The sequence below is a fragment of the Sorex fumeus genome, unplaced genomic scaffold, assembly GCF_029834395.1.
Source record: "Sorex fumeus unplaced genomic scaffold, SorFum_2.1 ptg000047l, whole genome shotgun sequence".
Classification (NCBI taxonomy): Eukaryota; Metazoa; Chordata; class Mammalia; order Eulipotyphla; family Soricidae; genus Sorex; species Sorex fumeus.
The window spans coordinates 48,419,761-48,444,912 of NW_026606104.1; the positions used below are offsets into that span (position 1 = coordinate 48,419,761).

A 25,152-nucleotide genomic window follows, 5' to 3' on the forward strand; every position below is an offset into this window, starting at 1 on the left:
GCTCTCTCTTCCTGCTCTTAGAACTCGGAGGGCTGCATGGAAACAATTAGCCCTGTGACTCGAGGGGTCACTGGAAACACAATTCTCTGTGCAGGGACCTAGCAGAGGCTGGGCCATGAGAGAGAAGTCACTGAGTCACAGGGTAAACATCCACCCTGCTGGCCTTGAGAAGCAGGGGGTCAAAGGCCAACCCTCCTATCCCCAGGAATGTGGGGACTCCTGCAGCGAGCAGGGTCCGCGTGCAGTTGGTGTGCGTGGGAGAGCCGGGGAAAGACAGAGGCTAATCAGATACAGATGGGGCCTCTTCACCTGGAAGGCATCCTCACAGTCTGCGGCGGGGCTGAGAGGGACACTACGGAGGCGGTCAGCAGCAGCAGCTCCCATGCCTCCGGCGGAGCCTGGCCCAGGTGACAGGAGAGCCCAGAGAACAGGCTGGGGGCAGCAGGCCCAGCGGAGGGGCCGGCATGTGGGCAGGAGAGCTCAACTCCTGATTCTTAAGCCCACGTCGGGTAATGACGCTCACTTCCGGTACCACAGGCTCATCAGGCCCACAGGAATTCCTGAATGCCACGAGTGGCACTCTGGATTGCTTCCAGGCTCTACGACTAGCTCCAGGGACTGGACGAGGGTCAGGTTCTTATTGGGTGAACCAGGTCATTGCCTGCTGCTCATAGGTGGTGCTGCCCTGGAGGCAGGGCCAAAGGCGTGGCCTTGTTTCTTTTCTGGTTAGCTGGCATAACCAGACTTACGTGTTTACATCCCAAAAGGTCATCCTGGCGCCTGCCTCCCATCCTGCCTCCTAAGCAGAGGTCCTTCTGGCTCCCCACCTGTGAGATTTGATGGGGGTTACAGCCCTCAGCGCAGCCGCGTGGATGGCCAACATCTTTCCTCTGAAAAGTCGGTGCCGGTGTACTGACTGCTTATCCTTCCACCTCCTCTCTTGTTCTCAGACCCTAGGTGCGCTATTTTACAGCTTCTTTCCTAGGTCTTAGACACGATTTTGTAAGAACATAAAGCCAGGGTCAGAGAGAGCTCAACAGGCTGACCACAAGCCTTGTGTGCAGAGGCCTGAATTCAGCCCCCTGCACCTCATGGTCCCCTGAACTCTGCCAAGAGCGACTCCGAAGCACCAGCTGGAGTGATTCCCCTAGAGAACCAAGAATAGCCCCTGAGGATTGCCCTGCCACAGAGACAGGGGGGATGGGGGGATGGGGGTGGGGGGATATTATCCACGGTGGTGGAAAATGGGCACTGGTGGAGGGATGGGTATCTGATCATTGTATAATCGAAACCCAAGCACAAAGAATTGTAAATCTACAACTGTAAAAAAAAAAAATTAAAATAAAGGGAAAAAATTAAAAAAAAAAAAAAAGAATAGCCCCTGAGCACCTCCAGGAGTGCCGGGAAAACGAGCAAAAATCTTTGCTCCATTTAAGCATCTACAAAACCTCCAAGTCAAGAGAAGCTGATGGCGCCCCAGGAAATGTCTCCTGACCATCATCAGCCACGCTCCACAGAGGCCCAAGGGAAACCGGTCTCAAAGAAGCAGACAGCTGAGTTCCACACCAAAAACCCTAGGAAAGCAGCCCTCGGGGCAGGAACTGTTAGACTGTAGAAAATGTTTCCTGATCTTGTCCTCCCCCCACAAGCAAGCTGAGATAACAACGCTCACTAACTCCTTAGCCAGAGCCTTTGTGTCGTCTGGCAGACAGTGCAACATGCCTCCAAGGCCGCTGGCCACGGAAGTCGCTGACTGCACAGGTGCCCACCCGTCTGTAAAATCTTCCCTTCCTGAAAAATTGATTTTGTTTTCCTAGGTAAACCATGTGATCATGCAGACAAGATAGTTCATCTTCTAACCCCACTGCCTTTTGCCAGTTAAGCTGTTTCTCGAGCTGTGGTCATGTCCCTTAGTTGGCACAAGACTGCCTTGGTGGCCATGGCACATCACTGTGGCTAAGCTGAGCCACAGAGATACCCCCGAGCTCAGCGCCATCACTTAGCAGCGTGGGCTGCTGTTCCTGAGGAAGAGGCTTTGAGCTCGATATAATGGTGGGTAGTACTGCTCTGCCCACTGGACAGACCTTTAAACAATGTGGGTTAAGTCCTCCTGCTTCCTCCTGCTCTGCTGCCCAGTTGGTGGGTATGTCACTGCAGCCTTGGGAGCACACACCACCATCCCCATTTTTCTTTTCTTCTTTTCTTGGTTTTTGGTTCACACCTGGCAGTGCTCAGTGCTTACTCCTGGCTCTGTGCTCACAGATCACTCCTGGCTGGGCTCAGGGGACCGTATGGGGTGCCGAGGATCGAACCTGGGTTGCCCACACGCAAGGCAAGCACCTTTCCTGTTGTACTGTCTCTCTGGCCCTGGCACCTGCTTTTCGGAAGAGAAAAACAAGTCTTCAAGGCACCTTCTCCGTGTGAGGTATCTGCTCAAGTTGCCACGTGGGATGGCGGTAGAATGGGAACCTGAGGTAGGGTCTTTTCACACCATGGTCTTTCCTCTCTGCTGAAGTGGGTGACTAACGAAGCACCCAGCTTAACTCCTACATATAGAACACGCGAGAGGCTGGACCGTCCTGCTCATGCCATCAGCCGGGCCCAGGAGACTTGCGGACCCACTGATGCTCGGCTCCTAGTTGGCCCGGCCACTTTCTTTCTGGATTAGGCTCAAATTATTTTACGTACCTCATACTCCTTTCCTGTGACAGAACGTTTTACATACACCTCACTCCTTTCCCTGGCTTGGCAACACTTCTCCTGCTCACCCGCTTCCCAGTATAAACTAAAGAGAGCAGGAACTTCCTGCCAAAGCAGCCCAGGGACACACAGTGGAGACCTTCCCCAAGAAGGCTGGACAGGTCTTCTCTCTCCCTGAAGTCCTGTGTCAGACTGACTGGTGCCTGCTCCTTTAATAAACTTACTTTGCCTTCGCCTAAGGGTCTCGCTCTTCTGGTAGCTTCTTTTTGTTTTGTTTTGCTTTCTGGGCCATATCCAGTGGTGTACAGGGCTTACTCCTGGCTCTGTGCTCAGGGATCACTCTTTTTCTCTTTTTTGCTTTTTGGGTCACACCCGGCGATGCTCAGGTTACTCCTGGCCCTGCACTCAGGAATCACTCCTGGTGGTGCTTGAGGGGACCATATGGGATGCTGGGAATTGAACCCGGGTTGGCCACGTGCAAGGCAAATGCCCTACCTGCTGTGGTATTGCTCTAGGCCCTCAGGGATTGCTCTTGGTGGGCTCGGAGGAACCATAAGGGATGCCAGGGATTGAACCCAGTTCAGCTGTGTGCAAAGAAAGCACCTTGGCCCCACCTGGTAGCTACTACTTGGATGTAGTGGGGCCTGGGTTCAAGTTCCAGTCCACATTCACCTGTGGTCCCAGAAAGCCTATTCAGCTAAACTGAGGAGCTGTGGGATTTTTTTTTATACAACAATAACAGCAAACAGGCATCAACATTGCTCAGTGTCAGGATTATTACCACAAAGAAACCACATGATTTAATTTTCATGCCTGCCGTGGGAGGTAAGTGCATCTGTCCCCAGTTCAGAGATGGATCAGAGAGTGTAGACACTAGCCCTGCACCACACAGCAAGGCAGTGGGTCTGCTGGAACCCCAGGCATCTGGACCCAGATGAGCAGGGGGGAAGGATGTGGTCAGAGTGAGGGGAGCAGAGACTGGTGTCCCCGGTACTATGGGCCACCTGGCTGGAGTTGGGGCATCAGACCAGGCATCTGGAAATGGGTTTCCTGTGTCAGCTGAGAGCCGGGGCTGGGGAGGGGTGGAGAGTAGGGGACCTGTACAGGGGAGTAGCAGTTGCTAGGGGATCTCAGGTGACCCACTAGAAAGCCCATGCTAACAGGGGAGTGGCAGGAAGCTGCTGGAATCCACAGGCTGGGTCTCTGGGGGCCCTGCCCCTCCCATCCAGACACAGAGGCCCCTGTCCTGGCAGAAAAGCCCGCCTCACTTCACAGGCCCCACAGACAAAGGAAGGGGCCCGGCTAACCAGGTCACTCTGCCCCACCTCCCCTGGGGCCTCTGTCCTTGGCAGGAGGCTGGGGTGTCCGCCATTGCTCCATCTGCCCCTCTTCTGCAGGTACTGCATCTCCCCGGGGGTGGGTCTGCCTCCAGGGGGTATGGGGCATTGCTGAATGCACTGCCCAGGACCTCAGATGCTTTATCTGGAGGCTGGGCTACTCACCAAGCTGTGTGCGTGGACCTTGGACCTGGAGCACTCAAGGGCACAGCCTGGTGCTGTGTCCCGAGAGGGCGGCAGGGCTGGGGTGTGCCCGAGGAGCTCTGCTCTGGCGGTGGGAGTGGCAGGCAGGGCCTTACCTGGATGGATGTCCTGGAACAGAGACTTCCAGATGGTGTACTGCAGGGGGCCTGTGTACTTGGATGTGGGGAAGTCTTCATAGGTTAGGTTGGTCTCGTGGACTTTCCCCTTCAACCTGGAGAGGGGGAGAGAGAACACATGGTTGTGTGGCATGGGGTCTACATGCCCGCCCCCCCCCCCCCCCCGCAGCATCGTTGGGGCAGCTGACTGGGGAAGGCTCACATGTGAAGCCTGAAGCCTACCAGGCCCAGGCTCAAGGCTGGCTGTGCCATTCACCCCTTTCTTGCTGTGACTGGGTGGTCTCCACAGATGAGCTGCCTTCTGGGCCACTGGGAAGCACCTCCCGGGCCTGGTGCTGAGTGCTCGGTCAGCACAAGACACCCTGGACACCCGCCACCAGTGCTCAGTACTGAGCCTCAACACACAGCGACTGGGGGTTGTTATAATTAAAGGTGACTCTCTGGTCCAGGCACTCACCATTCAACCCGGCCTGAGAACTGATCATTATGCAAACTCTTCCAGGTAATCAAAAAGGGGCAGTAATCCTTTACTCACTTTACAGTGCGGCTTACAGGCACGGCCATCTTTTTTTCTTTTTCTACTTTTTTGCTTTTTTGGGGTCACACCCAGTGATGCACAGGGGTTACTCCTGGCTCATGCACTCAGGAATTACTCCTGGCGGTGCTCGGTAGACCATATGGGATGCTGGGAATTGAACCTGGGTCAGCCGCGTGCAAGGCAAACGCCCTACCTGCTGTGCTGTCACTCCAGGCCCCAGGCACAGTCATCTTATACACTTTTTTATTTTAGGGCAACAGTCAGCGATGCTCAGAGTTTACTCCTGGCTCTGTTCTCAGGGTTCACTCTTGGTAGGACTTGGGGGACCACATGGGGTGCCAGGGATTGAACCTGGGTTGGCTGGTGCAAGGCAAGTGCCTTAACCCTTGTACTGTCTCTCTGGTCCCCGTATATATTTGTTAACCAAGATGTTCGTGATTCTCCACTAACCACCCCATCTGCCTTCATTCTCACCCCTGCGTGACTAGGGATGGGTGCCCATCTGGGGCTGGCCCTCGCTGGCGGGTGGGCACGTACCGCTCGGACAGCGAGGCTACCCCGGCCAGGAAGGAGTGTCGGTCGGTCTCGGCCAGCCGCTCCTGCAGGATCTGCGCGCCCTCCTGCACCTTGCGCAGCTGCTGGCTGTAGCGCTGCACCTTCTGCTCGATGTCGGTCAGCGTGCGGGCCGTGTCCGCCTCCAGCTCCTCCAGCATGGCCTTCTGCCGCTCCCGCAGCAGCCGGTGCAGCCGCTCGAAGGCCTCGCCGATGGTGGTCCGCAGGCCTTTGGTGGAGGACTGTGGGGACAGAGGGAGAAGGTTATGTCGGGGAGGACAGTTGCTGATCCCTGGGTGAGAGAGGGAAGGGCATGCTGTGGGGTCTGTGGGGGTCCACAGGGAGACTATAGGGCCTGTGTGGGGCCCTGGGGAGTCACTGGGGGGTGCTGTGGGGGGCGTTGGGGGGGTACCGGGGGCAGGGTAGGTGATGAGGAGCCTGCAAGAGACTGTGGGACAAAGGGGCCCCCAGCCAGGGCAGGGTTAGCAAAGGACCATGTGGAATGAAACTGCTCCACGGGACACAGGACTTGAGTGGAGAGCAGAGGGGCATGGGGACTTGAAATGACATTTAAAGAAAGCGTTTTGGACCCTAGTGACCCGAAACAAAGGGATTAAGGGTGATGCTCAGGTTTCTAGCTTGTGGATGTGCAACTGGGAGGGACAGGACATCTGGGGGTGTCAGGAGAGCGAGAAGATGGTAAGCTCTGGCTGGAGAGTGCAAAGCACTTATGTGGATTAAAACATCGAAGGGTTGGGGGTGGGGTGGGGTAAGGGGGCAGCTGAGCGGCAAAGTTTCTAGCTGGCCAGCACGAGGCTGTCTGTGAGTTCCACCCCCAGCATCGCCCCATCATGTGCTGAGTTTGAGGTCAGCAGCGCTGCAGTTTGGGATCCCCTGGTGCCGTGACAAAGGTGCACAGTCTCTGGTACGCAACAGGCAGGCGTGAGCCCAGCAGCCAAAGGCTGAACCCTACTGAGCTCTGCCAGGAGTGTATGAGAGAACCGCTACCAGCGCCAGGAGAGAGCACAGTGGTTAGAGCGTGTGCCTTGCAGGCTCCCTGACCCTGGGCATCGCCGGCTGTGATCCTTGAGGCTCCTGTCAATGCAGGGCCTGAAGCTGCATGCTCAGGTTCTAGTACCAAACCACCAGTCTGGGTGGCAGCACCCCGTCCCCTGATCCCTCCCAACAATGAAAGAGAGGGAGGCCCTGGGGAGTATGTGCGTGATCTATGCAATGAGCACGCAGCCCAGCAAGCACAGCACTGAGTGTGTGGGCACTGTGACCGAGTGTGTGAAGGACGAGAAAAAGAAGGAAGAAAAAGAAGAAAGAACAGGGAAGAAGGAAAAGGGAGAGGAAGGAAGAAGAGGCAAGGAAGAGGGAGAGAAGGGGTGGTTGGCAATGAAGAAAAAGAGGAGGGGAAAATTAATAAAAAAAAACCAATCGTGGGACGGCAGCACAAATGAAGAGATCACAGGTGGTGATCAGCTTTCTAAGCTGTGGGGCTGGAGCACTGTGGTCATGTGCCCTGTCCTGCCACCCTGAGAGGCCTGGACAAGATGGAGGTCAAAGCCATTCCACAGAAGGTCATCAAGTGACCTCTCATGATTGCAAACCATAATGCCCATAAGTAGAGAGAGAGTAAGAGCGAAAATGTCTGCCTTAGAGGCAGGAGGAGGGGTGGGATGAGTCGGGGGAGGGATACTGGGGACAATGGTGGTGGAAACTGTTCACTGGTGGAGGGATGGGTGTTTGGTCATTGTACGACTGAAACTCAAATATGAAAGCTTTGTTACTGTAGCGCACGGTGATTCAATTTAAAAAATTCAAAAATAAAAAGATTTTAAAAAACGAAGGCCATAAAGGACTGAGGCTATTTTTTTCTTGTCCTTATGGCACTACTGAGCTTGGGAAGGGGCTGAAGGGGCTGAGAGAGGAAGGACGCAGGTGCTGGGCCCTGATGCTGGTGAGAATTGAGAGTTTCATCTCTGGCTGTGGCAACCTCCGTTGCCTCTGACCCTGGTGTCTCTGCTTTCCCTTTCCACCCCTTTCACTCTGCTGTGCCCTTGGTCGGGCACTCGACCAGGGTCGTGCATCTGGTTGTGGGGCAGGCGTACACTGTACAGGTGCTGGCTGAGCCTGCCAAGCTCCGCGGTGGTGCTTGACCACGTACACTCAGGGCCGAACTCCTTTTACCATGGTGCTGGTGCACACTCTGGTTGTAGTTATTTGGGGGCCATCCTCCTGGTCAGGTTCGAGCACATCTTTAGCTGTGGTCCTCTTCCGGGGCCACGCACTTTAGCTCTGGTGCTGCGTGTGGTTGCTGTGTGTGGGAGGTCACTCATACAGCACATGTGGATGACCCCAGGGATCAGACTCGTGACCTCACTCTCACTCAGGAGCCGGCACCTTTTGCTCCTGAGCCCTCCCCCAGCTCCTCAACCTATTTCCTGCTCTGTGCCAAGGGTGACACATGGCAGGGTTGCAGTGAGGATTAGCCCTGGGAGCGCGCACAGAATGCAGGTATTGTTCACGGAGCTGAGACAGCCTGCAGATGCCAAGACCTAGTCCGAGAGGCACATCCCCGAGGTCTTCATGGGGAGCTAGCTGCTGAGCCCTGGAGGGCGGGAAGGATGTCAGCCGGGGGAGCGGGAGAGTAGGCAGAGGCCGCAGTGTGAGCCAGCCGGACACAGCCAGCAGGACCGCAGCGGCGTGTGGGGCCTGCCTCTGCAATTTCACTTTGTGGGGTTTGGCTGGGAGTTCAGAGAGTCAGGGACCCTGCTGTGTTCAATGCCCAGGGCTCTGTGGGAGGCTCAACAAAGGCTCAATTAGGGCCCGTTCCCTCCCCGCCACGGCTGCCGGAAGAGCTGCTGGCAGTAGGCCAACCTCCCTGCGCATGCCCACCCAGAGCACTGGGCAGACAAAGGGGGTGGAGGGGAGCCTGGGATGAGCAGCCGCCCGCTGGTGGCCCGCCCAAGCCCCTCACTTAGCAAGGAGCCAGGCTCTTGCGGTGCTGCTGCAGGTGGGTCAGACTGCATCAGCTGTGCATCAATGTCTGCCCTTGCTGCATCATTGCGGCTGCCCTCCACAGGTCCCCAAAGCCCATGGTCTCCCCCGGCTCCTCTTCTACCACTCTGTGGCAGTGCCTGGCCCCCTTCACTCATCACTAGCCCTGGCTGTTCCCCTGGCTCTCTGTCAGTTCCCTCTCTGCCCAGTTCCTCAAGGCTGGGCTAGGGCAGCGCTGCCTTCTCAGATCTTCCATGTCCACCCACTGCCCCAGGCTCACACTGCTTTGGAGGAGGGTGGTTCCCTGGTCCTTACCGAAGGCTCAGTAAGGCTCCTGGCCACCACCTCCACCTTGCCACTCCCATGTACTCCTGCCCCCCCCACGGCTCTAGTTCTTCAATCTGCAAGTCAGACTCATGTCTTAGCTGCAAACTTAGCCCCCTGAGCAATCCTTCTAAATATTCAAACTGGACCACAGCCAGAGCTACGTTTAGGAACATCTTCTGGCTCCTGGATGATTAATGAATGCTAAATTCCTTAGCCCAGCATCTAGTGTCCTCAGTCTGACCCCTTAATAATTACCCCTTGAAACTGGAATACCACCTGCCTAGGGTGATCCCCTCAAAAACAAACAAACAAACACCCCCCCCCCCAAAAAAATAAAGCAGACCCTAATTCAACTGGTAAATTCCTATTGACCCTGCCAGGTCCAAACTAAAGTCTGGGTCTACCTTCTCTGGGACACTTCCCTAACTTGATCAGATGGTCAAGTACTTCAGTGTTCTCGGGGCACTGGGAAAATACTCTTAATACAACTGTTCCCCCCGGCCTTTTACATGCTTTGCAGCTAGTAGGGGACCCCTCCCCATCAGGTAGGAAAGGCATCTCCAGAGGCACTGCAGAGATGACTGAAGATTTAAAATCTCTCCTGGGGTCCCCAGGATAAGAGGAAGGGAAGGACACTGGGAGGAAGGCAAGTCAGAGGCAGAACTCCGGGTATGGGTCCGTGCTGATGGTTCTGCTCCGCCCACCTGGCCTGCTGACCGCCAAGCCAGAGAACACTCAGCTGCAAGTGGAAGAGGCATGAGACTCTGCCAGATGGGCCCAGAGTTTCCCAGGGAGCTCCCTCCCCTGTGGGGCCTCAGCTCAGCCCTCCACCTCCTGGTGCCTCCTCTTCCTTGCTGATAACAAGTTGCAAAACACAGCTCCCACCTCCAGGCGTGTGTGTGTGTGTGTGTGTGTGTGTGTGTGTGTGTGTGTGTCTCCACTGGTCACATATGTGCTACAAGTGAGGGAGGCACTATGCAGAGCACTGACTGGGGTGTGAGGCAAGACCTGGAGTGGGAATCAATCCCCACCACTGAGTTGGACTCAACGACTGTGCCCTGCGTTCTCTAGTTCTCTCTAGGGCAGAGTCAGTCCACAACGACCCCGATCCCCCCAGCACCAGGGCCAGGAAAGCAGCTGTCACGGAGGCCCATCACCTCCCTGGGGACACCCCAGAGCTGGCGGGTGCCTGGCGGGCTCAGGAAAACACCCTGCCAAGAACGTGTCACTGGGCCGGGGCCAGCCAAGGAAAGCTCTGGGCCTGGAGGCGGAGATCAGACTAGCTGTCCCGCCTGCAGGGCCACCGGGAGAGGGGCAGGCGCCGCAGGAAGGCCTGGCCAGCACCAGGTGAAATATGACCTCCCGAAGCATTTCTTATATAAACACCCTGGTCCAGACAGGATGTGGGGTTGGGGGAGCTGCAGGGGAGGTGGCCCTGCAGGACCCCCCAGAGGTAGACAGATGGACAGGAAAGCAAGGGGAAGAAGAGGTCAGTGGAGAAAAATAAGAACGGGGGTGGGGGGCGGTACAGTGAGGAGAAAAGAACATGGGGAGAAGAAAGAGACCCTCATACATCCCCATCATCAAGCTACCGGCTTCAGTCGCCTTTTCTTCACCAGAGAGGAGCAGAATCAGCGGGCAGCTGGGGAAACTGAGGCTGTGAGAAGTCAACAGTCCCGGGTCCTGGGGCTACTTCCCAACGGCTGTCTGTTGGGGGTCCTGCCTTATAGGCACTCTGAAATGTTCCCTGAAAATGTTTGCCACGACCTCCCTGTGACCCCCACAGCTGCGGATGGCCACGCTGGGGTTCAGATCTGGTTCTCCAACGGCCGCTCCCAGGCGCCGGGAGACCTTGGAGGCACGAAGCATCCCCGCTGTGGGGCACAGGCCTCTGCTCACCAGGGGAGCCAGAGGCAAAGCAGCCCAGGGCTCAGCAGCTGGGCCTGAGACAGGCCAGGGGTGGAAGCAAGCCCTGTCAGTTAGTGAGATGCCGCTCGGGGGAAATCCAGAGAAGCTTCTGGGCAGGGTGTGAGGACCCACAAGTCAGGTCTGGAAGGAGCTGGGCCGTCCACACCACACACAGGAGGATGACGCAGTTCACCCCGAGTCACACCAGTGGCTCAGTCAGAACCCAAGAGCTGCCTCTCAGGTCTAGAAGAAAGACTTTTCAAGCCTCTGTACCAGAGACTGCAGGTTTGGCCTGGTTCTCTGGGTCTAGAGCCCTGCCCGGGCCTGAGCTTAAGGAGGGAGACGATTCTAGGGTCTCAAGGAACACTGGACTGGATGCCCCGCAGAGTTGGGGTTTAGGGGAGGAAAAGGATTACTGAAGTTCTCCCAGTCCTGCCAGGCTGGGGGGGTGGGTTTCTGGAGGGGACTTGCTCCCACCTCCTCCCACATCCAATCCTTCCCTGGAGTCCCTCTAGGGTGGCGCCCCACCCACTTACCTACAGCGGAGCCCCGCCCCCTTCCACTAGGCCCCGCCCCGCCTCCAGCCCTCTCCGAACGGGTCCCCGCCCCCAGGTCATCAGGCTCACCTTGGTCTCTGCCAGTTGTCGCTTGAGCAGCTGCAGCGCCTCCGTGTGCTCACGCTCGCTAGCCTGAAGGGCCTGAAGCTGCTCCTTCAGCTCCCTCTGGAATACACAAGGCTGGGATGGAGCCCGGCGTTCAGGCCTGGCTGGGAGTTAAGCCCCACCGGGTGTCTCCACCTCCCAGCATCCACCTCCTGTCCCAATTCAACCCCTCCGAGTCCTGTTACTGTTACGTTCCATCTTTCATCGGGTGTTTTGCAGCAGCTTTCTGCCTGGCCATCCGAGGTGAGTCCTGGGCAGGCTCCTGCCTCAGTGCTCTAAGCAAGCTAAGCTGTCCCTCGGGGACGAGCCGGGATCATTCTCCCCAGACTTCCAGAAGGCTAAGGGGCTACACTCAGCCCTTGGCTTCTGTCTGTCATTTGGCCCTCCCTGGAACCCAGGGGCCGGACTGTTTCTAAGGAAGAGACTGATACTGAGGGAAGAAACTGGCCCCAAAGCACACCAGGAAGCACGAGGGCAGAGTTGGAACTGGAACTCAGGCCCTTAGATTGTGGCCTGGGTCTGGACAGATGACACTGCCGCCATGCCACTCACGACAGGCAGCAAACACATGACCCACAATACAGCACCGCCGAGCACAGGGCCAAGATCAGTCTGCCTGATTTCCCTTCCCCTCAGGTTCCAACGCGGCTTGCTCTGGTCTTTAAGAATGCGATGCTGGGGATGGTGCTCGATGCTAGAGCATTTGCCCTGCAAGTGTGGGGGTTTGATCCAAACAAAAATATGATATTTTGTTCATTATATCTATATCTATCTCTCTCTGTAATTTTTTGTATTACTTTTGACTTTTAGAAAATGCATTTAATATTGCTCATCTTGATTCCTGAGTTTGGGGACATCACCTGTTTCAATCTGGTGCCTGAAGCAGGTGTCTCCCCATCCAGCCCAGGTGACCTTCATTCTGGCCCCGGGTCACTCTGGGTGTGTTTCTGGCTATTGCAGGGCACTTGCTGCTTCCTCTCAGATGCTCCCCTCTCAGCTGTTCTCCCAAGGGTGCCTTTGGATCACGTGTGGGTTACTCACATATGCTACCTCAGAAGCCTTTGACTGGACCACCCCTGTGTCACAGCCTCCCTCCGGCCATCACAGCCCTGCAGCACGGTCATCCCATCCCTCCCACTGCCACTCTTGCCCATTCCTTGGCCATTTCTTTCTTTAGTCATGTTTACTGAGCACTCCTCCATGAGCACGTTCACGGGTCTGCCTTCTATGCTGAATAACACCAGCACATTGAGGCCTGCCTCAATTGTTAGCTGTCAAATGAATGTATGGGGAGCCCCCCCCTTTCCAGTACTGGGTCCAGAGATCTGAACTTACAAAACCAGCCCACGGCATTACAGAAGATTCTCCTGCCTGTCCAGCTTCAAGTTCTCCAGGAAAGGCCCATTTTTTCCTTCTCGAAATCCCCCACAACCACTAATGACCTAGCATAGAGATGGAGCTCCAGTATGCTTACTTTGGGAACGAATTTCCAAGGAATTGGCCTCTGAGCAGGGCCTGGGGTCCTGAGCTAGCCCTGGCTGTGAGTGATGCCAGCAGGCAAACTTACCATTCCCATTCATCTCTTACCCATGCACCCAGTTGTCATGGGGGACCCGTAGAAAACACTGAGTCCCACCAATCTGACACACTGGATAGCAACACGCGGTAGCAACAACCCAGGAAGATTGTGGAAAACAATCCTCTTCGCTTGCTCTGCCTTAGTCATTATCTGACAGTATTTACTGGGCCACTACGATGTGGCAGGTGCTGCTCTGACTTGGGTCTACCACAGAGGACCCCACCAATGCTGCTCCTACCTCGGGGAATCTCCCAGTCTATGGCGAGACAGGTACTGAACAGGAGAAATAATGACCAAGGATGCTCTGTGCTCTGGAGGAAATACAGCAGGCTGCAGGGTGGGGCGAGTGTAGGAAGGGGGTGAGGGAGGCTTCTCTCAGGAGGGAACAAGTGAGATGACAGCTGGAGGACGAGGAGAAGCTGGCGTGAAATGCGAGTCAGGGAGAAAAGTAGGAACAGCTGTTTTCTGAGACTGGAGCGCTTGTACAGACGTGCTGACGAGAGGAGCTCTGGCAGCCGGCTCCGGCCACGGGGGCCCCCATGGAGAGGGGAAGTCAGTCACAAGCTGAAACCAGCAGGAAGGAGCCTGGGTCCTTGATGTCAGTGGGGGCAGTCAGACCCTCCAGGGATGGAGTTGAGATGTGAGGCCCTCAGGACTTCAGAGTGTTTGCCCTTCTCTGCAGTGTAAGTGCTCCTGCCAAAGACCATTTCAACCTCTCAGCAGGAATCACTGGGCAGGGCTGGGGAGAGATCTGCACAATCAGCTCGCAGGCACCAGGCAAGCTGGCACCTCCAGCCTATGGCCTGGGTCCCCTCAGAGGGATTTGTTTCACCCAGAAGACAAACACGCCCCTCATGTAACTGCAGCACTGCCCTGCCTGCCAGGTCTCGCTGACAAAGCCCTGAGCATCGGTCCTCACAGATTCATGGGGGAGTGGCGTTCAACTCATGGGGCAGAGGTCCTGTGGCCTGTCCAGCTCAGACACGGGCCTGAGATGCAGGTATGTGAGTGCTCCAATCCTCCCCCTTGGAGGTCCTAATGGGCCCACAAGAGACCCAGCCGACCCGGGCAACTTTCCAGATTCTCGGAGCTAACTGCTCGGGTGGCCGCGTTCTTCACATTGCTCAGGGTTCCTTGGGGACTTCGAGAAATTCCTCTTTGCTTCCAGGGCCAGGAAGAGGGGCGCAGTCCTGCCCCTCCTCCTGGACCCCGGGAACTAGGGAACTCTCACTCACCCATTTCACAAACATGGCCTGAGGCCCCTGGGTTCTAAGGGGTGTCAGTGACAGGGAGAAGGATGAGGGGCAAGACCCAACCGGTGGTGTGTGTGTGTGTGTGTGTGTGTGTGTGTGTGTGTGTGTGTGTGTGTATACCAGCCAGGAAGGTGGGGACACAGACATCAGCGTCACAGCAAACATGGACCACGAACCTGCTTCTCCCTCCAGATGCCCCAATTTAGCATCAGGTATCCCTGCTCCCCTCACCCTCCCAGCCAGAAATCTGGGAGTCACCCTTGACGGTGTTCATAATGACCACTCAGCACTCATGCTTGCATTGGCATTTCTCCCCATACCAATTGCCCCTGGTGCCATTCTCATCAGGGCTGAGGTTTCAGCCCTCTCCTGCCCCTGCCTGAACTCTCTAAATGTCCCACAGAGCAGTTGCAGTGACCTTTCTAAGGACCCATGTGTACATTTCTCCTCCCTGGCCTCACCCCCAAGCCCTTCCAGGGACTTCCATGTTGTCTGAGAAGGACACAAAGTCTGAGCTTGGCATCCAAGACCATCCCTACTGGGCCCAGATGCTTTCCAGGTTTGTCTTTTGGCCCAGATCTGCACTGGCCAATAGCAGCCACCAGCCACATGTGGCTGTGTGAAAGAAAGTTAACTAACATGCATCTTAATGGAAAGTGAGTTCTCTAGATGTCCTGGGTGATCCTGCGTTTACATTTCAAGGGCTTACCAGTCACATGTGACGGCTCTATCAGACAGTGCAGACAGAGCACTCTCATTAGTCTAGAAAGTTCTATGGACAGTGTTGCTCTGTATCTTGCAGTATTCTCCCCCAGGCCTTCGCGCCTGCTATTCCCTCTGTCCCCACAATCTTCCCTACCCAGAAGACTCACTCTCATCTCTCAACACCTAGATCAAATGATACCTGCCGGAGGATCCGCACTGTCCCAGACTCTTTGCGTGCACAGAGTCTTGGACCTGCACCACGAGGGTGCACCCTGCATACCCACTGCAAGGTCAGTCTCCTCTATGACCCTGCTCAGTGCCAAGGACAGGACCAGGCAGAGTGACCTCGGCAAGCATTTGTGGAACAAATGTGCCCAGGGAAGAAGCTGGGCCGCAACAAACTGCCTCTTTGACAGGAATAGGAGAGAGAGAGAGAGAAAGAGAGAGAGAGAGAGAGAGAGAGACAGAGACAGAGACAGAGACCGAGGCCAGCAGCCCTCCCCTAGCAGGCTGCAGAGCCAGAGGGATCAGTTAACTTAGGAAATCAAATCCAAGACAAGGAGGACCAGGAGGCAGCCTAAGCTCTGCCTCTCCCTCCTTCCAAGCTCCTTCCAGGTCTGGGATCAGAGCTGGGTCAGGAGTTGGACTCTGCCATACAAGCTGTGTGACCTTGGGCATGGAGCCTAGCCTCTCTGGGTCCCAGTCCCTCATCTGTGAAATGGGGCTAATACCTTCTAGGGTTGAGTGAAAGGAGCTATGAGTGAGAAGGGTTAAGTCTCATAGGATAGGGTCTGGCCTACACTGCGTTCTCAGAGACACGGCAGCCACCGGCCCCACGTGAGGCTGCTTAGTCACTTGGCTATGGCGTCAGCCCTTGCTGTGTCCAGATCCTTCCCTGCCTCATCAGACAGCCAGAGCAGTAAGGAAGTTCCAGGGACTGTCTAGTCTGACCTCCTGGGTTTCTAGAACAGAAAACAGAGGTCCAAGAAAAGGTCTGCCTGTCCTACAGGGTGACAGGAAATCAATAACAGCTATGAGACAGGAAGCTTGATGCGTCCCTAACCCTGAGGCAGGATGGGCCATGCCAGGGACTCAGGGACAGAAGGAATGGAGGGGGGACAGTCTGGGTTTGGAATTCCTGTCACCTGATTCTCAGAACTTCATGGTTAGTGCCCTCATAACCTCCACTCCCAGGAGGGGGAAAGAGGCTCAGAGAGGTCAGGTCGGCTCCTACGAGGCAGAGCTGGGGCTCATAGTGACTCCAAATCCCCGGAGGAGCCTCCTGCTCAGGGCAAGGCACAGGCCTGTCCCGACCCCCAGAGGCAGGCTTGGTGGCAGCCAGCCCAGGGACTCCATATCAAGCCCTTCCCTTAAGGAGATGGCCATGAGCTGGGGAAGAAGAAACAGGAGTGGACAGACTTCCAGGGAAACCAGGGCAGACACAGGCAAGCACCCAGGACCCCACCCCAGGGCTCCATCTGCTGGGTGTTGTCACCATCCTTCCGCCTCTGCGCCCCCCTCTGCGGAGTGAAGCCAAGAATGGTGCCTCCATCGTGCGTCAACGTTTCCTTCCTGGCCTGCCAGGCTGCCTCGGGTGGATGTGCCCAGTCACTCTTAGTTGCTATCATTATTGCAGTAATAATTATAATTATATGTGGAAGGGGGACTTGCGGGCGCTTGCAGGGGAGGGCTGGTTTCTGACGGGCGGGAGAGGGAGGACAGACGGCGGGTTCCTTCAAGTCTCCAGGGTGGAGTCAGAGTGTTCCAGGTAGAAAGAACTGGTCAGGCCGGGGCACACCCTCAGGCAGTGGGGGCAGGTGGGGATGGCTGGAACCAGGTATGTGATAGGTGGGTGGATGCTAAAGCTGGAAAGGCCAGTGGGGCCAGTTGGGGTGAGGGCAGCGGGGAGGGGAGGCCTTGACGGTCAGCCTAGTGGAGCTGGACTGCGAAGGCCACGTCAGAGTCAGGCACTCTTCAGCCTCCCTCTGCAGATGGACCAACAGGACTGGTGCTAGCCCAACACACAGAATGGAGAAATGTCCGCTCAGTGCTCTGGGGTTCTCATGGGTTTGGCGAGGTCAGGACCGGAAGTGGGGGATGGGAAGGGGGGGACAGATCACTAGGACACCCATGCACCCAGGGGCCAGCCAAGCACCCCCTCCCTTCTCCGCTCATCTGTGAGGACAAGCTGCAGCAGAAAGCCAGCACACTCTGGCCTCAGGGACGCCTCACTGAGCTGCCCAGTGTCCACAGAGCCCTGGTGGGGTGGGGTGGGGTGGGGTGGGGTGATCCTGGTCTCAGCACTCGTGCCCCATAGTTGGCGAGTGGATACAAGCACTCTGGATGGTGACAGGACTGAAATAGTATGCATGGGGACAGGACCCCGCCTCCTGGGTGCCCCTCCCCGCCCAGGACCCCTGTCTCCTCCCTGACTCCTTATCAGGTGAGCTGAAGTGGACTTCTCTGTCCACCACCCCCAGCACCTTGATGCTCCTGCTTCTCTCAACGCACCTGAGCTCTTACACTTCTGCCCCCGCACTGTCCACTCTGACCCCACCACCCCAATATGTCCTGGCTCAGCCTTACCAACCCCCAACTTGCACACTGCTCCTGACCAGGCCACACATACCTGTTCGAACACCTTCCTGCCTTGCCAGCATCTCAGGACCCAGTCCAAGCTCCATGGGATGTGGTGGTATACACGTCCCCGCCCCCTGCCCTGCAAACTCCTACTGCCTACCTGGCCCCCCGGCCACAGCAAAGTCCCCCAAAGGGGAGATCTCCTCCATGCCTGTCCCTGGGCACTCTCAGACATCTTTGGCCCACTCAAGAGGGGTGCTGTGAGGACTGAAAGAGGGAACTGCAGAGAGGGTGCCCGCCAGGCAGTGCCCTTGCCCCTGACCTTCCTGCACCAAGACTGCTGGAGTTGGAATGCTGCTCTCGGTGCTCAGGACTCAGCCCGGCTGTGGGCTCCAGGGAACAGCAGACGTGGCCTTGCCGGTTAGGGCTCTGTCCCGGGAAATTGCTCACAACCAGGCTGAGAGAAGCCAAAGCGGGAGCCTCGATGGAAGAAATAGCAGACTGACCCATGAATCCAAGAAGGAACCCACCTCCCACTCCATTCATCCCAGATGTTGCCCCTGAGCAAGGTCTGCAAGGTAAGGACGCAGTGACCAGTGACAAAGGAGCAAGCAGCCCTCCTGCCTCCCTGCTGTGTGTGTGGGGGGACTCCCAGGTCCCTCCCAGTGCAGAGGCCCCCAGGGCAGTTAGAGAGTTGGTGCAGGCGGGCGGGATGGAGCTCCAGCTCTCCCTACTCGCCCTGTGATCTTGGCCTTAGTGTGTTCATCTGCAAAATGAACGAGTGCCGGGACATTTGGGGAGCCACAGAGGGACACGGCAGCAGGGGGAGCAGGGTCCCGCAGACTGCCCCCGGCAAGCATGCAGCGGGGGCCCCAATGGAATGGGTATGATTTCATTTCTGCCGGTATCACTACAGATCCCTTTCTCTCTATAACATGAACATCCTGCGCTCTCCTACCCCCAACCCTAAGCTTCTGCTCCAGGACTGTGCTTGTCCAAAATGCCCTGGATGAGTGGGGTGTTTGGCTGTCTGCAGACCCCCGTAGGGAAAGAGTTCAATGCCCATAGCCAACCTTGCCCCTGTGGAGCCCGCTGTTGGCACGAAATTCCTGCTGTGTGGCAAAGGGATGGCAGAGGCTGTGTTTCCGGGACACGCTCTCTCATTGCCTGGGGTGTGCAGCTGCACGTCTCCCTCTCGACATTTGGAGTTGAAGATCTTGCTCTTCCCTCCGTTTCGCAGCCTGGGAAAGGCTGCAAGGGCCAGAGGCAGGATGTAAACCCAGTCCCCTCACCCCCCTTCTCACGTGATCCTCAGTTGTCTCTGCCGCTATGCCCCGCCTGCCATTGTCTCCCTGGGCATGAAGGAGGCCACAGAAAAGCTTCTAAGGAACACAGGACGCCTGAAAGGGTGGCCAGGAACAGAATCCAATCCTGTCTCTGGGGGAGAGGAGACAGGGCTGGCCAGAGGGTTGATGCTGTGCCTGACTCAGACGCCAACCAGCCACCCATGCCCAGTCCACCAGCTGCCACAGATACTGTGTCCTTAGCCTGACCCTTGCTGAGCCCCCAAAATGCAAAGATGGACCGAGTGCAATGGGGACCAATTCTCAGGCCTCCAAGGTGACTTGGGAGCCTATATGAGTGGCCCCATCAGACTGGCTTAAAATCCTGCCTCTGGTGTGCAGAGACTGAGCAAGGAATGACTCTGAGCCTGGTTTCTATCTAAAAGAAACAGTTATAGGGGCTGGAGCAATAGCAAAGCGGGTAGGGCGTTTGCCTTGCATGCGGCTGAGCCGGGTTCGATTCCCAGCAACCCATATGGTCCCCTGAGCACCGCCAGGGGTAATTCCTGAGTGCAGAGCCAGGAGTAACCCCTGTGCATTGCCAGGTGTGACCCCAAAAAGCAAAAAAAAGGGGGGAACAGTTATAAAAAGCTGTTCAACAGGGGATTAGAAAGGGTCAATGAGGGTGCCAGAGCAAAGGTATAGCAGATAGGGTGTCTGCCTTGCACACAGCTGGCTCGGGACCCCCTGAACTCCAGACCAGGGGTGATCCATGGGTGCAGCCAAGAATAAGCCCTAAAACCTGAGCACCTCCAGGTATGATCTCCCAACAACACCTACCCCCCCCCAAAAAAAGAAGAGACAGTCAGGTAATTACAAGAAAAACACTTAGTACCACCCATCAGTTGGGAAGGACTCGACATGCATTGGCTAAGGAACCCCAAACACTTCTGATTTGCAGCTCCCTCCCTTTTTGCTCTGTGGTCCAGGGACTCTGCAGTGAAAAAAGAAGAGGAATATACACACATTGTGTGTGTGCACATACATGGACACATGCCCAGATACTATATATACAACCAAACATGTCTGCAAAACTGTAAAGCAACTCTATGTTATTTTGCATGGGGTAGCACTCTGGGAGAACTTTTAACTCTGACATTTTGTACCTCTGCTTATTTACTGTTACAAAAAGTAAAGTAAAAGTAAAGGCCCTCCCGTTGATTTGCTCGAGCGGGCCCAGTAACGTCTCCACTGGAGACTTTGTTGTTACTGTGTTTGGCATATCGAATACTCTCTCGGTAGCTTGCCGGGCTCTCCGAGAGGGGCGGAGGAATCGAACTCGGGTCGGCCATGTTGGCCGCTTGTAAGGCAAACGCCCTACCCGTTGTGCTATCGCTCCAGTCCAAAAGAAAAGTTATTTAAAAAGTGCTGTGTGCCAGGCATAGTTTCAGGTGCTTTTGATAGAGCTTCCCAAGCCCTCACGGGTTCCCAGGAGAATCAACTTCCCGAGGCGGCAGATAAGAGAAGGACAGCGGCCTGAGCACAGACACAGCACTCATCAGTGATGCTGCCAGAATTTGACCCCAGAGCTGGAGGCTGGAGCATAGAGCAATTCTGTTGGGCAGTCCAGGAAAGCTTCTCAGAGAAGGGGGGATATTTAAGCTGGGCCTTAGCAGCCGAGTAGTACTTCTGGAGGTCAGAGCTCTGAGCCAGGGGTGATTGGAGGGGGACATCTGATGATTTTTAACTGTCATAACTTGGGTGAGGTGTGTGCTGCTGCATCTGTGGAGAGAGGACAAGGACGTTGCTAAACATCCCCAGTGCACAAGGTTGTTTTGCACGACAAGAACTGATCTGGCTCCAGCTGTCAGTCGTGTGGAGCTCATGCTGCAGCAGGTCACAGGTGCTATTTCCTGAGTGCAAGGATGGCTCTGGCAAACATCATCCCTGTGCAGCCTAACCCTATTACTGCCATGCTGTCCACGCAGAAGCCTAAGGTTAGAGACGGTAAGTAACCTCCCTAAGGCCCAAAGGCCTGAAAACGGCAGAGCCAGAAGCTGAGCACAAACCAGGACTCTTAACCTTCCTGCTCTGCAGATCCCAGGACAACAAACATATAAGCTTTAGGCCAAGAGGGTGTAAGGAGACTCGGTTTGAATGTAAGCCCAGCCTCTTCTGGTCTAGAGGGCAAGGTCCTGTCCCTCCCCCTCTGCCATTTCCCCATCTGTCTAGTGAAGGATGAGCTCTAAGGCCCTCCTTGTTCCAACTTTGTGATTCTCCAGGAGAGAGGCCTGAGCCTGGGGGACAGAAGCACAGCTGCTTAGAGAGGAGGGGAGGGAGCTGCTGTCTTCTCCTTCCTGGGGCAGACATAGCTAATGGGTGCTGCTTCCTGACAAGGAAGGAGGGAGAGAGGGGTGGGAAGGGCTGGGGCGTGGCTTGAACTTCACCCAGGAGCTCACCTTTCCAGTGGCGAGAGGTAAGCACCTTTGTGGGGTTCCTCTGCCACCTTCTTCCCAGGTCCAAAGGTGCACCCAAGGCAGGCCTTGTCCTCTGGCGGGAGAGGCAAGTTTGGGCATTTGCCTATCTGGGCACATGAGTTCTTGTAAGCAGAAGGAGAATGGATGGGACCGTGAGCTGACCCAGCCCTATCATGTGCCAGGCATCTCAAATAACAGGTTCATGCCAGGTCAGCCTCATGAAAACTCCAGCAGGAAAGAACTTTCCTGACCCCACTTTACAGGCGAGCGCACTGAGGCTTCTATGAAGTGACCTGTGGAGTTAGTTACACAATGTTGAGGGAAGGTTTGAAATTCTGGTGTGTCTGAGCCCAACTGACTATAAGTTTCCAAGAGGGCAACTGAGGGGGCAAACCCTGCTTTTCTTTTCACTTAAGAGAGTTTCGGTAATGTTGGGAGGAAAAAAACAGTGCAATTTCTCCTCCATTCCCCAGACACGAAGTGGAGAGCAAAGAGACAGAGCACATATGTCTGATGTCTTGGCCTACAAGCAGGGGCACGGGGGCCCACCAGGCAGGTGCCTCTTCGGCAGTAGCATCAGCTGGGAGAGGCAGGAGTGAGCCGCGGGGAAGGACCTTGCTGGCCAAGTCCCTGCATTCTAGCCAGGCTCTCTCACCTCTTGTAGCATGGCTGTAAGTCAGATCATATCTCCAGATCTCAGATCCACACCTAGAGAGCCAAGGGGCTGCACAGATGGCTTCAGACTCAATCTTTTCACACCCTCGCAACCTGCATTTAGTCCTGTCAAATGTTCGCTCCTCCTTCCCATTGATATGACTTCATAAACAGGGAAATGGGAATGCTAGTGTTTGGCACAAGGGACCCTGGGTGTGGGTGGACTGCTACCAGCCTTGGGCAAGCTCCCAGAGTCCCCAGCCTTGACTTTTCATCCTCAGAGTGAAAGGCACTCTGTGCCTTGGGGATGAAAGGCATCTGGAGTAATGATGTGAACATGGGCCCATTTTTCCTAGTGCCATCTCTGCGGGCATCCACTAAGTGGGCTGACACAAACTCATGTGCAAGGCACAGGAGGCCAAAGTAGGTACTAAGCTTTTGCTTAAGCATCTTGAGGGCTAGAGAACTCACAACCTCCTATATTAGACTATTGCATTTTCATAAAATGTCTGGAGAATCTTATGATTCCCAAAATTCTTTAGTCTGGATCAGCTCAGATTCCATTTTGATCATTCATTCATTCATTCATTCAGTCAGTCTTTACTGAAACGCACTGTGGGCCAGGCTTTGGGTCATCAATATAAGAAACTCTTTTGTCCTTGGTGAATGGTGTATTGGACTGGTATACCAAGGCTAGAAACAGGGGTTGCTATCTTGAATGGTTCAATCTGAGAAAGATTCCCCAGGCTCAACGAAGCCTGGGAGCCATTTTATTAAATACAGTAAAATGGATCGCTTTGCTGCAAGATTTATTCAGGTCCTTAATATGCAAATGTACACTGAGAATCCTTCAAGGAGAGTATAGAGAACACACTGTTTTCCAGTTAACTATAGCTGAGCTTAGACTGCTACATTTTGAAATACTATACTTATTAATGGGGAGCACTTGGAGGAAATGCAGTGGTTCTCATACTTTTTTTTTTTGGCCGTTGAAACTTGGGCAAGGTTTCAGAGAGAACATTTGAGTAGGTCTGGAAATTGAGTAGCAGTTGTCAGTGAATCTGGGAAGATTTAAGGTTTAAAATCCTAGGCTGACTAGCCTAAATTATCTGCCTGCACATTCTCCATCACTAAGTGCTCAGATGCCTGATGTAGATGACAGAGCCAAGAAGTCCTGGAGACTTTCTAGAGGCCCTTCTCTCCAATACCTGCTAAGGGGGTCTTAGTCTCCAAATCTTGGTCCTATTATCAGTTTGGCTCTACTCTGGTTTAAACAGGTTCTTTGCTTATCTGGACTTGGGACCAGTCTTAACCACTCATGCTGGGTCCCCTGGTACTGGGCAGTAGCCCCAACTTCTCAAGTAGTTTGCTTAGACTCTCAATTTGTTTAGACTCTCTCTTAGACTTATTCCTGACCTTCCCAGCATAATCTAATCCTGACACTCTGCGGTGACCTGACTGAACCTGTTCCATAACGCTGCCCACCCTGCTCTCAGCTAACCCAGTCTCCACACATACTCAGAAGGGTGCCCCGCCCATTCCATCTCTGTCATCTTTGTCTCCAATTCTGTCTTGAGCCATTCTGGGGAGTGGGGCAGAGGGTGAGTGAAAGGGTTCAGGTCACACTTTGGTGCTCAGGGCTTACTCCTGGCTCTGTTCAGGGATCACTCCTGGCAGTGCTGGTGGACCATATGTGGAGCTGGGATGGGGCCGTGCGCACCTTACCCGCTGTCCTCTGTCTCTGGCCACCAAGAGCCATCCTCGTGAAGGCTCCTGTCTCCTGAGTCAGTCTCCACCACTCCTGACAGTGGCCCTGCTTTTCCCCAGCTCCAGTTTGTCCCTATCCCCAACGTGTCTCCAGTCCGGTACCTGCTCCAACTTTGATCTTATATATATTCCTTCCCCCTCACGTTCACTCACTCCACGGGGGACCCATTCCCCAACCGTGGACCCACCCCAACTCCAAGTCGGCCTCAGACCCCAAGGTACTGACAGCTCATGGCCACGCCCCCAGCACCCCGCCCCGCAAGTGGCCACGCCCCCCGCGCTACACGAATCCTGATAGGGCCCTGCCCCGGCTGGTGGCCCCGCCCCGCCCTGCCCCGCCCCGCCCCCGCCCCGGGCCGCCGGGCCGCGCACCTGCAGCTCCTCGAAGGCGTCGTCGATGCCGGTGACCTGGTGCTGCTCGTGCAGGGCGGGCTCGTCGCAGAAGAAGCAGAGCAGCGCGCGGTCCGTGAGGCAGAAGAGCTTGACCTTGTCGTGCGCCTGGCAGGGCCGCGCGGCGCGGCGCGCGTTGAGGATGGCGTCCAGCGGGAAGGCGCTGTAGCGCTCCACGATGTTGGCCAGCTTGAGGCTGGGGGCCAGCGCGGGCTCGGCGAACGTGCGCCGGCACTCGGGGCAGTCGCGAGCGCCCTGCGCCTCCTGCCGCACCCAGTGCTCGGTGATGCAGCGGCGGCAGAAGTAGTGCTCGCAGCCCAGGCTCACGGGGTCCTGGTAGATGCTCAGGCAGATGGAGCAGAGCAGCTCGTCCTTGAGGCTGCACGCCATGGCGCCGGGGGCGGCGGGAGGGGGCCGGGCGAGACGCGGGCCCCGGGGGCGGGTCCCTCGAGGCGGGCGCGAGGGCTGCGGACCACCCGGGATGCCGGCCCGCAAGGGTGGCGGTCGTGAGGCAACGGGGGACCCCGAGCGAAGGGTGCTGGAGAGAGGAGGTCGAGGGTCTTTGCGGGAAGAGGCTCCTGACCCGGAGGGCTCAGGGGAAGGGACAGTCCGAAAGGATGGGTGCTGGGAGAAGGGGATCCAGGAGGGGGCGGAGGCTTGGGGCGGTGCTGGAAATCCCAGGGTGGGTGCAGCGGGGGGAGGGGGAGAGGCTGGGGAGGGGGGATTGTGAGCGAAGAAGTCAGGCGAAGCCGTACCTCGGTTGTGCCTGGCAGAGGAGGGGCGGGCACCAGCACACTCCGCAGCCCGGCTCCAGCCCGCAGACGTGCCCGGCGTTGCCCCTTACTCCCGCCGGCGCCGCGGCCACTGCTCCGCTCCGAGCGCTGCCTCCCAACCCGGAACCAGCCGAGCTGGAGCGGCCGGCGCCGGGCGCTGGCTCCGCCCCCGGGGCGGGCCCCGGAGACTCCGCCCCCGGAGCGGGCGGGGGAGGGGGCGGGCCCGCTTCCTGCTGCAGACCCCCTCCCCGCCCCCACCGTCCTCGGGTCCCGGGGGAGCTGAACCCAGCTGTTCCTTCAGAGGCAGCGGGAGGAAGGGCAGTGAGATCTTGTTTTCGGGCTCC

The 25,152-nt window shown here is 56.2% G+C and overlaps 1 protein-coding gene across 1 annotated transcript in view; it reads right to left on the reverse strand.

Annotated features, from left to right (window-relative positions):
* Positions 1–24,946, reverse strand: part of TRIM62 (tripartite motif containing 62) — a 28,886-nt gene extending 3,940 nt beyond the window's left edge. The window contains exons 1-5 of the mRNA XM_056123443.1: positions 24,791–24,946; positions 24,018–24,573; positions 11,312–11,407; positions 5,433–5,689; positions 4,337–4,452 (exon numbers count right to left, since the gene is read on the reverse strand). Of these exons, the coding sequence (XP_055979418.1) occupies positions 4,337–4,452; positions 5,433–5,689; positions 11,312–11,407; positions 24,018–24,425 (877 nt within the window). The 5' untranslated portion in view covers positions 24,426–24,573; positions 24,791–24,946. The remainder of the gene's footprint in view (positions 1–4,336; positions 4,453–5,432; positions 5,690–11,311; positions 11,408–24,017; positions 24,574–24,790) is intronic.
* Positions 24,947–25,152: the final 206 nt, after the last annotated feature.